Source organism: Bufo gargarizans, chromosome 2, assembly GCF_014858855.1.
Source record: "Bufo gargarizans isolate SCDJY-AF-19 chromosome 2, ASM1485885v1, whole genome shotgun sequence".
Classification (NCBI taxonomy): domain Eukaryota; kingdom Metazoa; phylum Chordata; class Amphibia; order Anura; family Bufonidae; genus Bufo; species Bufo gargarizans.
In genome coordinates this window covers 650,584,970-650,601,763 of record NC_058081.1, presented here as the reverse complement: position 1 = coordinate 650,601,763, position 16,794 = coordinate 650,584,970, and the positions used below count along the sequence as shown (strand labels likewise).

General features: G+C 43.7%; 1 protein-coding gene across 1 annotated transcript; it reads right to left on the bottom strand.

Moving 5' to 3' along the window:
- Positions 1 to 2,029: 2,029 nt before the first annotated feature.
- CD79A (CD79a molecule) lies at positions 2,030 to 16,101 on the bottom strand. The gene is made up of 5 exons (XM_044277633.1): positions 16,008 to 16,101; positions 15,239 to 15,553; positions 13,880 to 13,998; positions 4,055 to 4,117; positions 2,030 to 3,563 (listed from the first exon to the last, which is right to left on the bottom strand). The coding sequence occupies exons 1-5, from the start codon at positions 16,099 to 16,101 to the stop codon at positions 3,450 to 3,452; spliced, it is 705 nt and encodes a 234-aa protein (XP_044133568.1). The 3' UTR covers positions 2,030 to 3,449.
- Positions 16,102 to 16,794: the final 693 nt, after the last annotated feature.

Below are 16,794 nucleotides of genomic sequence, written 5' to 3'. Positions count from 1 at the left end.
GAACCTCTCCTGTGTCTGGGTGCCGGGGCCTAAATATATGCCAATGGACTGTTCCAATGTTGGGCGACGTGAAGCCTGATTCTCTGTTACGGGACCTCCCTCCTCTGCCTGGGTGCTGGGCCTAAATATATGCCAATGGACTGTTGCAGTGGTGGCTGACGTGAAGCCTCATTCTCTGCTATGACATGCAGACTGATTCTCTGCTGACATGAAGCCAGATTCTCTGTTACGGGACCTCTCTCCTCTGCCTGGGTGCCGGGGCCTAAATATATGCCAATGGACTGTTTCAGTGTTGGGTGACGTGAAGCCTCATTCTCTGCTATGACATGCAGACTGATTCTCTGCTGACATGAAGACAGATTCTCTGTTACGGGACCTCTCTCCTCTGCCTGGGTGCTGGGCCTAAATTTATGAAAATGGACTCTTACAGTGGTGGGTGACGTGAAGCCTGATTCTCTGCTATGACATGAAGACTGATTCTCTGCTGACATGAAGCCAGATTGTCTGTTACGGGACCTCTCTCCTCTGCCTGGGTGCTGGGCCTAAATATATGACAATGGACTGTTGCAGTGGTGGCTGACGTGAAGCCTCATTCTCTGCTATGACATGCAGACTGATTCTCTGCTGACATGAAGACAGATCCTCTGTTACGGGACCTCTCTCCTCTGCCTGGGTGCTGGGCCTAAATATATGACAATGGACTGTTGCAGTGGTGGCTGACGTGAAGCCTGATTCTCTGCTATGACATGCAGACTGATTCTCTGCTGACATGAAGCCAGATTGTCTGTTACGGGACCTCTCTCCTCTGCCTGGGTGCTGGGCCTAAATTTATGAAAATGGACTCTTACAGTGGTGGGTGACGTGAAGCCAGATTCTCTGCTATGGGACCTCTCTCCAATTGATTTTGGTTAATTTCTATTTATTTAATTTTTATTTTAATTCATTTCCCTATCCACATTTGTTTGCAGGGGATTTACCTACATGTTGCTGCCTTTTGCAGCCCTCTAGCTCTTTCCTGGGCTGTTTTACAGCCTTTTTAGTGCCGAAAAGTTCGGGTCCCCATTGACTTCAATGGGGTTCGGGTTCGGGACGAAGTTCGGATCGGGTTCGGATCCCGAACCCGAACATTTCCGGGATGTTCGGCCGAACTTCTCGAACCCGAACATCCAGGTGTTCGCTCAACTCTACTTACAACTACATATAAGGCCGTCCACAACCTGTCCCCTCCTTAAATCCAGGGGTGGACTGGGAACTTAAAGTGGCCCTGGAAAAAATACTAAAAGTGGCCTTGTTTTGTAGTTGGGGCCAAATTGATGCAAGGCAGGGCTAGCAATACCATATTGTGGCACATTATATCACCCCAACAGGGCCAAATACCACAGACCATCAGAAAATACTACCAGCAGAACAAAATACTTCCCAAAAAACTTCCACTGACTGGCCATGAGGAGGGCTCAGGTGGCCCACAGTGAAATTTCCCTGTAAGGTCTATGGCCAATCCGCCCCTGCTTACATCTCTGACCTGCTTTCCTGATACATCCCCACACGTAATCTCAGATTCTCACTAGACCTCCTCCTCTGTTCGTCACACAATCGTCTACAAGATTTCTCCCGTGCCTCTCCACTACTCTGGAACTCACTACCCCAACACATCAGGCTCTCCCCAACATCCAAACCTTCAAGAGTAACCAGAAAACCCACCTCCTCAGGTAAGTCTACCATCTGCAATGAGCATGCTGCCACCATAGCCAGATGTGCAGCCTATACCCTCACCTACTGTGTTCTCCCCTTCCCTCATAGATTGTAAGCTCTTGCGGGCAGGGTCCTCTACCCCTCTGTACCAGTCTGGTCAATGTTTTTTGTTTATTATATTTTATATTTGTGTAACCCCGTCTGCATGAACAGCGCTATGGAATTAATAGCGCTTTAAAATAAATAATAATAATAATATCATGATGAAACAACCCCTTTAAGATGAGCCTAACAAAATCCGCCTTTTCCATTCACTGATAGCAAGCAGAGAACTTGATCAAATTGAAACACAAAGTATATTAGAAAGTTGCAGAACTTTTCATTGTATGGCGATTACATGTTTTTTACATAAACTGGAGAATCCCTTTAAGCATTTCCTATGGGAGATCAGGCCTGCCCGGCGCATTGTGTGAAGACATTGTGTGAAGACACGGGTTAACCCTTATAGATCCCATACAGCGTAATATAATGTACAGTATGACTCTGGGGTGATGAGATATTTCTTCTATGGGTAAAAGTTCCAGGTAACAGCAGTATGTTAGAGAGATCCACATTCCTCCACTTTCAGAACTGTGACTACAGTCATTCGGACTCTCCAGTATATGGTCACACCCTTGTTACTAGCTGATGAGCCTCATCATATAGCTGTACAGGGGCCGGAGCTCCTTTCTTCTCTGACACTTCTCGAAACCTTCTACTTTATGACCTATCTAAACCTGCCACTAGGGGGAGCTTCCACTGAACTCACTACTAAATGTGCCTTCAGTCAGCTCCCCCTAGTGGTGGCAGTTATCAACCAGTTACTGCCAAAAGACAGGAGCCAATTCTTACTTACCGCTGGGCCTGTTTTGTTTATATCTTGCACCAAAGCAAGGTAGAAAAGAAAAAAAAAGGTCTCTAGACAGACCTATGGAAAGTGTACCTACCTGCCCAATATGTGCTAATGCAATCTATCTCAATTGTATTGTAACTTTGGTTGTCAGTAACGAGCCCATGGCCATTACTGCCCAGGGTCCCAGAGCTCCATCATCTGTTCTTGCTTTTAGCCATTGACACTGAAAACCAAGATGTACATTTTTATACTTGCCTGGAATTGTTCTTAAAGGGGTTCTCCATTTTGGACTATCCCTATGTGTGTTAGAAGGTTATTTTCACAATAAGCAGATCTCAAAATGTCTCCCTTCTGGGATCCTCAGGGGTCAGCTGTGATCTGCAGGGAAACCTGATCGTAAGTGTTTAACTTTCCTGCAGCGCCACCACAGGAGAAATAAAGCATTAAACTGTGTCCATTCATATACATGGGTTGTCTGTGTAATGCAGGCCAGGACCTGTCCTCCTGAGGCTCTTTATAACCATTCTCCACTCTCACCTGAAATGAGGATCTTGGGCGGAGGACCTCTGTCTAACTGGGATTTTCAAAACTGGACAAACCCTTTAAGTTACTATTTTGGGTAATTCCATCGATATGATTACATGGGCGTTGTTGCCCTTTACAAATATGGCAAACAAGACATAATATAAGAGCAAAGAGCAAGACGATCGATGCAAAGACAAGGTGAAGAATTGTCATTTGTGGTGGTTGTGCACCACAAGGTAATCTTGCAGACAAGAGATAGAAACACAACTGATCTGATGGTTTCTGATGATCCACTTTTTTCCCATGTGACACGAATTCCTCTGATTTCTGATATCAGAAGTCAAGGTTTCTCCAAATGAATGTCCCCTGCCCTCAAGGTGCCCACATCTTCATAGGTGGCTTGTAGACCACGGGAGATGTCTTCATACATTGAGCAGTCCTCCAAGTTTAGTCCCTTTAAAAAGTCAGAGAAATCTTTATTAATAACATCTCAGTTAAGAATTCAGAATAGAAAGAAATTCCATCCTCTCAAACACATCCATATCATGACATTCTAATGTCTCTGGTGGGAAAATAGCAGATAACAGCATGAATATGGACCTCCGGTGCAACCAGAGACCAGGAGGCAGCTTTCTGCATTGTATAGGGGCCCTTGGCAAACAGGTACAGTTGAACCCCTACCTACACCATTTCCAAGCCTGTTGGGCTCTTGCATTGGATCTTGATGCTGACCCTCTCGGCTCTCAACCCAAAATTACAGTTATTGAACCTGGCAGAGGTGAACACATGTTTAGGCTAGGAGACATTGTGATGCGTCATCTTGAAGCAAAGCACCATGGTCCCAACACTTGGGGAATGCATATGGTGGTTAGGTAGATGGTTTATTTTTGGTTTTTGGTCTTGATGTCTACATGCAGCTATAATTTCTACTTGTCAAGATCTTACCTCATAAAGGTTCTCTCCTTCTACTTCTTTCAGAGACAAGGAGTTCAGGTTTTCCATACGTTTCTGTTGGCAGAACATGGAAGACAATGAGTGGAGAAAGAAAACACTGGAGCAGGTGCTACTTCGAGGAACCCCCGGTTGTAGATGGAGCGAATAGTAGATATTAAACAGAGGTCACAAAGAGCAAGAAAACTGGAATATTGAACCCAGGGCTGAGTCAAGGTCTGCGGAGGCCCCTTCTTACAATATCAAACCTTGTCTAAAAGCATAGTGCAGACATAATACAGCCATAGTGTGCAGTGCAATGGCCCAACACAGTTCCCTAAATAAAAGGGCCATGCAGACCCTAGATGACTGCACTGCTAGTGCCAGACATGTAAGGCTGTTCTCATGTGGTGGTGGTGATGTGGCAGTGAAGACCACTGCCACCGAATGCCTCCGCTGAAGGCCCAGGAAAAATTACCTCCTTTTTAACCAATGGTATAACCATACCCGATGGTATATTGTGACGGGCTGGAGGACCATGGAGACTACGTCGTGTGACATATACCTTGTAAAGCTCCTTCTAGTCGCTCATTCACACATGACTTGTTTATGATTGTGCATCTCCTAATGCTACAAGGTTTTTCTATGCTTGGTTTAGATTTAAAGGGACACTTCCTTGAGAAAGATTTTTTGGAAACTCTATAGTAGAAAAAACTCTTATTTTTAGAATGTTTGGCTGTTTTTCATTTTAGTAGAAAATTAAATACAGACTCTTGTCCTTCTGCAACACAAATGATAAGACCTCCTGCAGAGATAGGCGACCCATTGCTAGTTTACTCCTGCTGTGAGGGAATGTTATCTGGAAGATAATTCCTTTGCTTTTAGTAGGTGTAGAATAGGAATGATAGTATGACAGCTCCTTTGTTCTCTTGATAGGCCTAGAACAAGATGCCCACAGAAGAGCACTGCATGGGTTAGTGTAGCGTATGATGCTCTAATGAATGCACTACAGGGGGCGCTCTCTGGTCACAGTGATGGGTTAAGCGAGACTGTTTGCTGTGATAAAAATCTAAACAAAGGAGGAAGTTGATGAATCGGGACAGGAAGTAGAAAACAAGAAGTAACTTCAAACAATTTTATCCAGAAAATGAAAAAAGAAATACACAGAATATTCACATATAGGCTATGTGATAATTGATATGTGATAATGATGGAGGGGTCCCTTTAAAGGTGACCTGTTACCGGCATATGTCATGTAGTTTCACACACTATAGGCCAGGGATGGCCATCCTGCGGCTCTCCAGCTGTTGCAAAACTACAACTCCCAGCATGCAAAGACAGCCTACAGCTATCAGCCTACAGCAGGGCATAGTGGGAATTGTAGTTTTACAACAGCTGGAGAGCCGCAGGTTGGCCATCCCTGCTATAGGCGAATAGCACCATCTGTAACCGAGTCTTCTCGGCCAAAAGATGCTCCAAGGGGCGTCAGATACAGGTGCCTAAACTGACCATAAAGACTTGTTGACACTTCTAACTGCCCTTGAGAACATCTTCAGTGGTGGTGGAAGTGGTGTCCAAGTGACTGATGTTTGTGGGCTAAAGGGGTAACAAGACCCCCACAGTCGGAACAGAGATTTTGGGAGATATACATTATTCCTGGAGCCTAAGATGAAAACCCATAAAATATCCTGTCTGTAAACAGCTCTCATGTGAGAACCTCGAACTCGGTGGAAGAATAATGTATGCTGAAGACATAGCGAGGTATCATCATCGTACATGGCCACCAAAATCAGCTTCTGAGACATCACTTTGGATACACAACTAATCTAGAACTTAAAGAGACTGGTTACAAAGGGTGGAAGAGAAGACAGTAGAGATGGTTGCTCAAAGCCCTCTGAGATGAAGGTCTTCAAGCTCTGCCCAATAGTCTTGTCCCACCCCTTAGTCCTGGTCAGATTTACTATGGAAGAGACCAGGATTTATGGTTAGCTTTCTTCTAAACAAATGAATTCACAAAAAACACTCAAAACAAGAAATTTTTATTCCTTTGTCATTGGTACAAGGATAGGTATCTAAAGATAGAAATGGCGAGCAATATATACACATATCAGTCAGGAACCATTTAAAGGGGCATTCCCATCTCAGCCATTCATAGAATACCATCATATGTGGTGGCTGGAGGGGGCTGGGGTTACAGAGGCTTTTTAGTTGGCTCCCATCCACTTCGATGGATAGTGTAGCACAGCCCATTGTTTCTGTAAGCATGGCCACCTCTGTCTGCCTCATATGATGGGCATTCCAATCTCAACCATAAGTGGGTTAGATAAAAATGCCCCTTTAACTATGGAAGAGGAGGGTACCATACATCGTAAGTATACCCACTGGTTGAATACATGATGGTAATAATGAGGTGGATTGCCCCTTAGAAGAATCCCTCAATGATAAGCTGATGATACGGCTGGACTTCCACTAATCAGTTCTGATCTAGGTGGTAATCTTGCAGTAAGTGTTCAATTTCCCTACAGCACCACTGCAGGGCGAATAAAGTATTACACATTTCCAATGGACTGGCTGTGTGATGCATGGACATGTCGGGTCCTCCAGAGAGAAATACTTTTGGTAAATATCCCCTGATGAGATGAGGGTCTTGAATATTGATCCCCCCAAAGCAATAGTCCTAGTAGAGAGATGTTGCTGCCCATTTTTGTGTGTTCATCAGTCCGTAAGAGGCCACATGACTGATGGCATGGAGTGTTGTTCTGACTGAGTAATTTTCTTGTAAGAAGAACCCTCCACCAAAAAGATGACCTCTATACAGCTACTATTAAACTCAATGTGCTGATGACGTAATGCACAAACATATTGGATTCTCCAGAGTGAGAGACGCTCTTTGTGGTTGCTCTATGTTATGACTTGTAGATGAGGGAGCCCCTCAACCAATTCCTTAATAGACAATCTTACGATGGGTTTTCAAAACCAGACAACCCTTTGAAGACCTGTCAGAGGTTCCTGACTTTTGATTAAATCTTGAAAGCACCTGGGTCTGAGAAAGGAAGCCAATAAAAAAGATTGCTGAGCAGAAAGCCGATGCACTGTTATAGCGATCCTGCGCGGTTCCTGATTGGTGTATGTGGCCCCTGGAGCACCAACAGCTCTACGCCAGTCAGGGATGTGTAATCATTGAAGGCTTTGCCTGCCGTGGAATAAGCCTCCCACATACGCTTGTACGCTTCAGCATGATGACATCGCTATAAGACAGGAATGGGGAGAATTTATCATCTTCTTCTAAACGGTAACGTAGAATTTTAGATATTTCTGTTAGAAAAGGGGGGACAACCAATATGGTGGCACTGTATGGCTGGGGAAATGGACTATTAGGGTATGTTCACACTTACTGGATTCACATATTGCCAAGTCCGATGTGCATTCTACTAAAAGATTTGCAGCAAAATCAGAGGCTTAAAGGGGTATTACCATCTGGGACATTGATGGCATATCGATAGGTGCAGGTTCCACCTCTGAGAGCCCCTCCTGTCTGAAGAACAAAGCCCCAAACTGAATGGAGATCATACCGTGCATGTGCAGCCACCCTCCATTTACTACTATGGAACCTTAAAGAGTGAATGTAGAGGACACCGAGCAAGCGCAATGTTCTCTCCATGCATGGCGGGGCTATGTTCTTAAGATAAGAGCAGGTCCCAGAAGTGGGACCAGCATCTATCAGACATTTGTGGCGTATCCTAAATGTCCCAATTGGCCATACACATTCAATGTATATCTACCGATTTCAGTTATCCTTCCATTGGGGCTAATCTTTGGATTTGCTGTACTACTTATTTTCACAGCTGATTTTTTGCTGCTCTTGCATCAAAATCTCCCAGGAAACTTATTGCTGCATGTGAATCGGGTTCATTTGCATGCACTGGATGTCTATTAGCATCCGATTTCAGCTTGTGTGAACAGATGTTTATAAGGCGGCAATTCAGATGCATATGTGGATTGCATGGATGGCACAGAGTGGGGGCTTCTGTCAGAGAGAGGGTCTCGAGTGTGAGATTCTCTACGATGGCAGCCATATTAGTTGTTACATACCTTTCACAGGAACAGATAGAATTTGGCACGTAAGGACATCTGATACAATTAGTAATATTTTCAGATTAATGGAAAAGCTCATAGGACAATAATTCTCTGTTATCAGCCATTAGGCTAGGATTAACTTTAGCATTCTCCAGTGGGATGAAGTCCAGATAAAATGACTCAGGCATGAAACTTCCAGTTCCAAAAACTTGGTTGGCATGTACAGTCTAGCAGGTTTTCACTACGGACCAGTCATGGAAGTTTGACTGTGCACATGGGGCAAACCACAAAGAAAATCGATCTTCAAGTTAAAGACAAATCAAGGTCTAAAGGCGTAGTATCCCAGTGAATGATCAAGTCAAAGGACGGGAGCTGAAGAAGCTCAAGGAATGCCGGAGCACCGCAAGGGCAAGAAGTAACTGGGGCCACTATGGTAATGCATATGGACACACCAGATGGCTTTAAATGATGCATAATTCTGGCTTTAACTATCAGATCAGTGGAGTTCCTAAAACTGGGACCCCAACCAATCATGTACCATTTAGAGTCCAACCAAAATGTGCGGAGTGGCAGTTCAGAAAAGATAACCACCGCTCTATTCATTTCTATGGAAGCACTGTACTCAGCTATCTCCACCACTCCTATTGAAATGAATGCAGTGAGTTAACAAAACGTTTGTTTTAATGTGTGCTAACAATAAGCTCATTAAGGAAATCAGTAAATTCTTAATCCAACCTCTTCTAAATAAGTACACAGTCTACATAATATTTCCAAAATAAGAAATAAAATATTCCCAAAGAGCCATGGAAAGATTGGCTGAAATGGGGTGCATTCTGACCCCATTGCGGTTCCCTTTAACTGTAAATAAAATTCTCCATTAGACAAAAAATAAGAAAATTTTAAAAGCTGTAATAAAAATGTATTATGAATTTTGTTGTTATTTTTCAAAACTATGTAATCTCTTCCAAAATTTTACCTTGAGTGATAATTAGTATGTAAAGGGTTAGTTATCGGAAAGTTACTAGGAAGGCATGTTCACACTCCACATGCTTGTAGCTGATATGTAAGACTTATTTTACAGTTTGTCAGTATAATTAAAACCTCCAAACAGTTATGTGCTCCAGGTAAGGTGAGGCGTGCTAACCTGGTGGTGGGTTCCACTTAAACCCTAGTGAGGACGGCCTGCATATCACATTGTTGCTGTTATGTGCACTTTTGCTCCATAATAAAGTATTGAACAATGTATCTGGTGGTGCCTTGGACCCTTTTTACATATAATTAAAATCTCAATTAGTAAAGGTGTCGGTGGTCACTGCTTCATGTTTTCCTGATTTTACTTTACGGTCTGTCAGTGGTCAAAGCTGAACACCTGGGTGACATTTACAATAGACAAGGTGCACATGTCCCTTACTGAGCAACATAGAACTGAGCCATGGAGAAGAAGCAATCAAAGGGCACAGAGTGGCAGAATCATGCCCCACAAGTATAGCCCACAATGAGGTGATTAGAGAGAGAATAAAGAGGACGGTTCACCCCCAGCATATTTGGAAATATATGGGAAGCCATAAGGAGGATGTTCAGTTATGGTCTTAAGACTATATGGTGACTATATCTACTGTATGAGTCATGGTGCTGCATATTGTGCGGTATATTGTCCTTTTTACTTTTTCTATATGAGGACACACAGGCCCTGGTGCCCCACTGGCATATAGGAATACACTGCTATTAGAAGTCAGGGTTCACACATTGTGCAGTGACCCACTGGATTAGTGTTCAAGGGTTAATAATATGATTCACACTTCTTCTCCAGGGAGACGCCATCCCTGTGAAGTGAAAAGCTGTCCAAAAACGTAACTTTTCTAATGATTTACCTCTGAGGGAACAAAGCACTGAAGGTTCAGGACCAGCTGTGCTGGACTGAGACAGTAAAGTAATCACACGTTTATGGCAATAGACTTTACTGCATGTGGAAAGTGTTAACTGCTTCTGACACCCACCACGTTTCTGAGATGGCCTGGCCATTCGATCTAATTTCACGCCTATTGTCAATTCGGAAAGATTTGCTAGAACCTACAGAGTAGGACTCAGGAAGCACAACTACCGTCATTACAGCCAAATCCTATGCATGCAACAGATAAGACTGTGCTTATAGCTTGTGTTTATACTGCAACACCCATTATCCTCAGTGAATAGACTGTTATCTATTGTAACCAAACAGGCCTGGTCGTTGCTTTCATCATCCACCTGCCCTTTACCTGGCCCTCTTACCTATCCACCATTAACGGCACCCCAGCCATCACCGGGCAGGAGACCCCAAAAAGACCAGGGTGTGCCCAAAGGGGAAGAAGGGTTGTGCCCCTACACTCACTACATGCGTGACCCAGAAAGCACTAAAGGGGAAGGGTTTAGCCACCGTAAAGACTACAACCACCCTCCAACACTCCCATCCTCTCCAACACAGCCAGCTGCCAGGCTCCTCTGAGGTCCAGCGTGTTGCGATGACATTTTACTGCAATTTGCTATAGTCATGCCGTGGTGGTTATTGGTCACATGATTTTTAGCATGTGTCACCTGTAAAAACTGCTCCACAATAACCACACTGGAAAACCCGAAAAAGTCTTGGCTAAACACCCTTGTTTTTCAGTGGTGCAGCATAAATGGCACATGATATGTGTGATGGGCCCTTGGAGCCTCAGTTTTCACCTCTGAGGACCCAGTTATCACTGATTACTGCTCAGCCCCATTGTCTCACGGGAATCCACCTCTTGTCTCGTTAGGGTGTCTCATCAGATGCTCAGATGGTACAAGGTCCAGTTTGTTGGCAGTTGACACATGATTGTGCTAAACAATGAGCTGTGCATGATATAGGCCGTGCTGATACCTGGTGGATTTGCTGCAGTTTTCAAAATCCCATCTGCACGCAACTCAAAAATCAGAGCATCCTGCTGCATCTGAACTTGTCTATAAGGTTCTTCTGATGATCAAAAATGTTTAAGATTGAGAACATAAGACAAGGGGTGAACACAGATCTCACAGGGCCCCATAGCAAAACTTAGAAAGGTCCCTCCTGCCCAAACCACTTCCCAGTGTGACTTCTGTGTCGAAAAAAGAGGAACAGGTGCTTCAAAAATATGGAGCGCATCCTAAACCGCAAATTTATCAAAGTATTATAGACTAGTGCTATAAATACACTGATACGCTCTCCAGCTTCACTTCACACATTACAAAGCTGTCTGCCTGCAGCCACCACTAGGGGGAGCTCAGTGCATAGGAATGTATACAATTCAATAGAAGCTATTCACTTGTCATTGAGCTCCCCCTAGTGGTGGTTGCATGAAAATGCAGTTTTCTCTTCTTCTTTTTTCCTCAAATCGGAAAAAGCAGAGAAGGAGATCAATGCGGGCCTCTCCCTCCTGGACCCCATTGCAGTCACGTGGTCTGCTTCTATTGAAGGTACATCACTGCGTATAATTCTGTGTATGAGGCGTGGCAGGCGCAGCACTATGAAGTGCCTTTTGCACTGTGGCATTAGAAGATGATGTCTCGATCATCTTCTAGTTCAGAACGTACTTGGATTGGGATGGAATGTAGAGAACAAGTTCTTCTTTGAAGTATCTTTCGAAGAGAAAGTTGCAACTAGACGCACCATTCTTTCCGCAGAGCTTCTATATATGATCTATTGGGATTCTTGGCCCCAGTAACCCTCAGAGCAAGAGAAATACTATAAGAATAATGCAGACAAAAGTTAGAATGGGATGAACCCATATCTGAAAATTTGAGGCCAAGGTGGGAGAGTTGGATAAGAGACTTGCAAAACTTGAGAGAAGTTCGGATACCCAGATGTTTTGTACCTCATGATTTCAAGCACAAGAAAATAGAACTTCATCACTTTTCAGATGCCAGTAGTTATGGTTATAGTCAGTGCTCCTACATCATATTGTTAGTAAAAGAAAAAGATTTACCTAGAAGATAATGGAAATTGGCTAAAGTTCTAGAAGTTCAAAAGGATGAAGACAAACTAGTAAGAAGAGTGTTGTTACAAATAGGAGACTCAAAACTTGACAAAAAGTGAAAACGTCTCACTACTCCCCTCAAGTTGGAACGTCCTATACAGAAGTTAGTTGTTCTACTTGAGAGTGATAAAAGACACTTGGAAGTTGAGAACCTGATTGAAAACTCTTCAAATTCGTGTTCAAGTCCTACAACTAAGAACATAGAATTATAGGTAATTTTGGTGGGAGTGTAGCTGGCCAGCTAAGACCTGTCCTAGGTTGGTAATATAGCCTATATGTGTATATAGCCAGACCAGCCAATAGCCTTAATACAGTTCCTATGTTTATGTATTAAAGACAAAAGCAGAGTTATTTACAGTGACTTCATGTTTGGATGTCATATAACTGTTATATATATTGTGTTCACAGAAGCAGAAAAGATAATATGCCTTTAAGATTCATTATATGGATGTGAGGTAAGCTCAATGACACAGCAGACACAACAGAAAGCATAGAGTTAAACTGTCTGTGAAGGTTCTCATTTATCCAGGTCATGGTATATCTGTAAAGAATAAATCAAGGCAACTGGACTTACTGTAGATTTCTTGAAAAGGTTTCACTCGTTCTTCCAACAAGCTTTCTCAATTTTCCACTCAGAATTGAGAAAGCTTGGTGGAAGAACGAGTGAAACGTTTTCAAGAAATCTACAGTAAGTCCAGTTGCCTTGATTTATTCTTTACACATATAGAGTTAAACTGATGTTGCTGGGCAGGAGTCTAGACCAATCACAGCCAGCCTCACACACAGCAGAAGTTTTGACCAATTACAGCCAGCCTCACACACAGCCTGTGTGGGAAATTCCTCTAGCAGGAGCTGCTAGAAATTATTATTCACCAGAGAGAGAAGCTGAACAGACATTCACTCTACCAAATTGCATACAACCATACCAAATCATACTCAACCAATCTGCAAATAGTTAGTGATAACTGCATATTGCAAATTGCAACCAAATTCAGCAAGTGAACTATTAGTTAGACCTCAGATATACCTCTCAGAGATATCATAAAGTGCTTAAATAACTAGTGACTTATATAATAAGTGAGAGTACAGATACTGAAGAGAGAAATATATCCACCATTTTATGTTGAATGACAAGATTGAACAGTTGAACCACCATCTTATGTATACCGCCATTTTGTGATATCTTTTCACACGTGTTTTGTACATGGACTATCTGCTGCGGAGGCGGCAGTGTTATATGAAGAAAAGTTGACGTTAATAAAGAAGTTATTTCAAGCATTTGGTGTGTTCTTTAAACCTACTGTCTCCATAGATTGGCGCTAGAGGAATTACAGAGTAATAGACAGTCTGGTTAGACTAAAAGTCAGAGATACCAAAATTCTTCTAATGCCACAGCGGAAAAGGCACTTCGTAGTGCTGCGCCTGCCACATGAGGGAAGCCTGACGGTGCCCCCGAGTGTGTCGTAAGAGAAATGGCGTGCAATTCAAGCCAAATACACAGTGTATTGTTCTTCTCAGACAGCAGTCTAATGTGTGGAAGAAGGATCGGGGGGACTACATTTTCTTACTCGATCCTTTTGTTCTATCATGAGATTGAAGTGTCGGGCAGCAGTTTTCTCCTTTTTCCTCTTTGACAAAATATATACGCTCAGATATGGGGGAATCAGGACGGAGTCAGTTATGGAAATTGTATGGACATCTTATGTATCACTGAGGAGGGTAATACCCAAAATCATCAAGGCGCACCTACCTTATAGAGAAGAAACGTCCCAGGGATGATGGCACAGAGGAGCAGGATGATTCCCTCTGCCGTTATCAGCCTGTTTTTTGTAGCTTCCGCAACATTAAAGAACAGAAAAACAGGAAGTTCTGAAACAAAAAAGCAGGAGGTTATTGCCAGAGATGGGTCCAGCTAGACCGGAGGTCATTCACGTCCACAGTACAGGAGAGGACAGTCAAGCAAATGCCCTTCAAGGGGTGGTCAAGTAAAAAAAATGTCTCAGAGGGCTTAGAGTGGGTTATAAAAATAAAAGAAGCATTACTCAGCTCCCTGCTGCTCTCTGTCTGATGCTCCCTCAATCTTCACTGGTCTCTGGTTCCCATCTGGAGACATAGGAGATACCAGGAGACGCCCTCTCAACCAGTCAATGCTCTATGTATGTCATGTATACAATAACCTGGGCATATCCTACACGGTTCTGTCAGGTCATGGCAATGACTTCATCTTATACGTTTATATATACTCTTAAAGGGTTGTCCACTTTGGATAATCTCTTTATAATACCCCAGAGTGGTATTACCACTTCTACACCCTGCTACTGTCTTTAACTGCTAACCACAATGTCATCTGTGTATTTATTCCAGGTCCTCCTACACTGTGCTTTTATAATATCGCTATGAAACTGTAATGTTCATGCAATGTGCCTGGTTCACCAGCAGGTGGCAGTGTATCTGGCAGAGAGAGATCTTTACATAGAATAGAACTTACTATTCCATTCTCCCCCTTTTTGGGCAGAAGTGAGTGAGTCCTGCTTCTACCAAGGGAGGGGTTGCAGGAAGTGATAGCCAGTTGTAGTCTAGTGTTGGAAGCAGACAAGTCAGGATGGCGCAGCAAGGGGAATGGCCGCCCCTCCCAAAAGGGAAGCAGCTCATACAGCACCATGACTCCTTACAGATATAGACAGAGTATCATGAGGGGGTCAACAGCCAAAGGCACCATGCTCAAAAGGTACCAGAACAGTCCTAAAGTCCAGCTACCAGACTAGCACCAGAATCTAGCACAGTAGAGAGATGATAAAACGAGGTATTAAAGTTTGTCTACCAGTTTACTCTAAAACCTGCTGGAACCAAGAGAAAGACCAAGTATTGTCTGGATGCAAGTTTATTCAAGTTAAGCTGTTGAACTTTCACCAAGTCTGGACTCGACTTATTCTCCACCTCCTACAACTATCCCCTTTAATGCTCCGGAGCCTAACCCTGGGGATCAACGATATCCAGGTAGGAACACAGAGACACACCCCAACAACTACTAAGGCTGCACCACACCACTCGGCAATTCCTATAAACCTGGGATACAATCGGCTCTAGGGGTGGCTGGTTGCATACTCACCCCTCACTCTTAGGTAGGTTCCACAGGACTCCTTGGTGTCATGTCCTGCAGTAACTCTGCACAGATAGATCCCACTGTCAGTTTTCGCAGCGTTGCGGATGGTCAGGTTCCGCATGGCGTGTGGTAGTTTTTTCTGCATCATTTGGATAAATGACTTGCCATCTGTTTTGTTCACTTGTCTTTGGATCAGGACCCAGGAGATGTTCACGTTCTCATTGTGCCTCCTGTGGAAGTTGCATGGGATCGTGGCATCCTCGCCAGGCAAGATGGATATGGAGGTGGGAACCCACTGCATCTCCAGAGCCCAACGTGGAACTGTAGAAGAACATTTCATGGATGAGGTTATGGACAAATAGCTTGGGGGTACAGGTCCTCATTGAGGAGACCCAGCTAGTGTGGAGAACAGGAGGGTGGAGGTTTGTTTTCAGGCAAAGCTCCATGGGAAAAAGGTATGCAAATTAGCTCATGTCAGCTACACCAGAGTCTGCTCCATGGGGGAGAGCAGTCCATCTGTAGACAGCAGTTTTGGGTTTCTCGTCCCTCGTCAGTACAGAGCAGGGTTGGATGGATGAGATGACAATCAGACTCAGTACCCCCCAACTACATCTAAGACATCTTAACCATCTGACCGACCAGTAACATGCTCTGTACTGATGAAGGGCAAGAACCCAGTAATGGTGGTCTACAGATGGCCGCTCTTCCTTTGGGAGATTTAGCTGATAGAAGCTAATCTGCATTATGAATTCCTTCATATGCACATCTGTATTACCATCCTGTAGGTTCTTTATGTAATACTGTATGGTGCCTCTTAGACTCTGCTTGTGCCTCCACATAAATTCAGAAGCACGCATGGGTTTCGGCATGGTCTGTTAGGCTCTTTTCACACTGCATCTGCTGTGTTTCTCTGAGGTTTTCATGTGGAGGATCTCCTGAAGGAAACCTCAGGCTTGTGCGTTTAACTGATGCCAGGGAATGGTAACCTTCACCGATAGGGGCCCTTGTAAAAAGGCGTATACTGTGTAGTATACAATTTTTGGTGAAAGCCTCTGTATGGATTGGTAAAATCTACTGCCTTATTCCATACAGTAATTAACGGAGAACCCAATGTAGACTCTTTTGACCTCGGTCAGTATAATGGCGCTTTGTGGGTCCACAATGTATACACCAAGAGGTTTCCCGGGACATATGATAACATACACCGTTACACACTGTGGACAGACCCCACTGAGCACCACGCAGTCAAAACATCCAACATGGCCGATCCTTACCCTCCGACATTTGCCATCGGGGAACCTAAAACTTATTAGACAGTCAGAAATGGGTTCATAGACCGCTTTGTTTTCCCTTCTAAAAATCATCTTCTAGGTTCCTGGCCCAAGTCTACTAAACATAATATGACTACAGTCCAGATGGACCATGGAAGAGTCAGCACCAAAAGTGGACGGACATCTACTGGATGACAACCTGCAGACGAGGCCAAGTCAACTATTTCTGGAGATCACCTAGAGATTTCTATGGCGCTGTTAATAGAAGGATTGGCAGAAGTATTCACACCC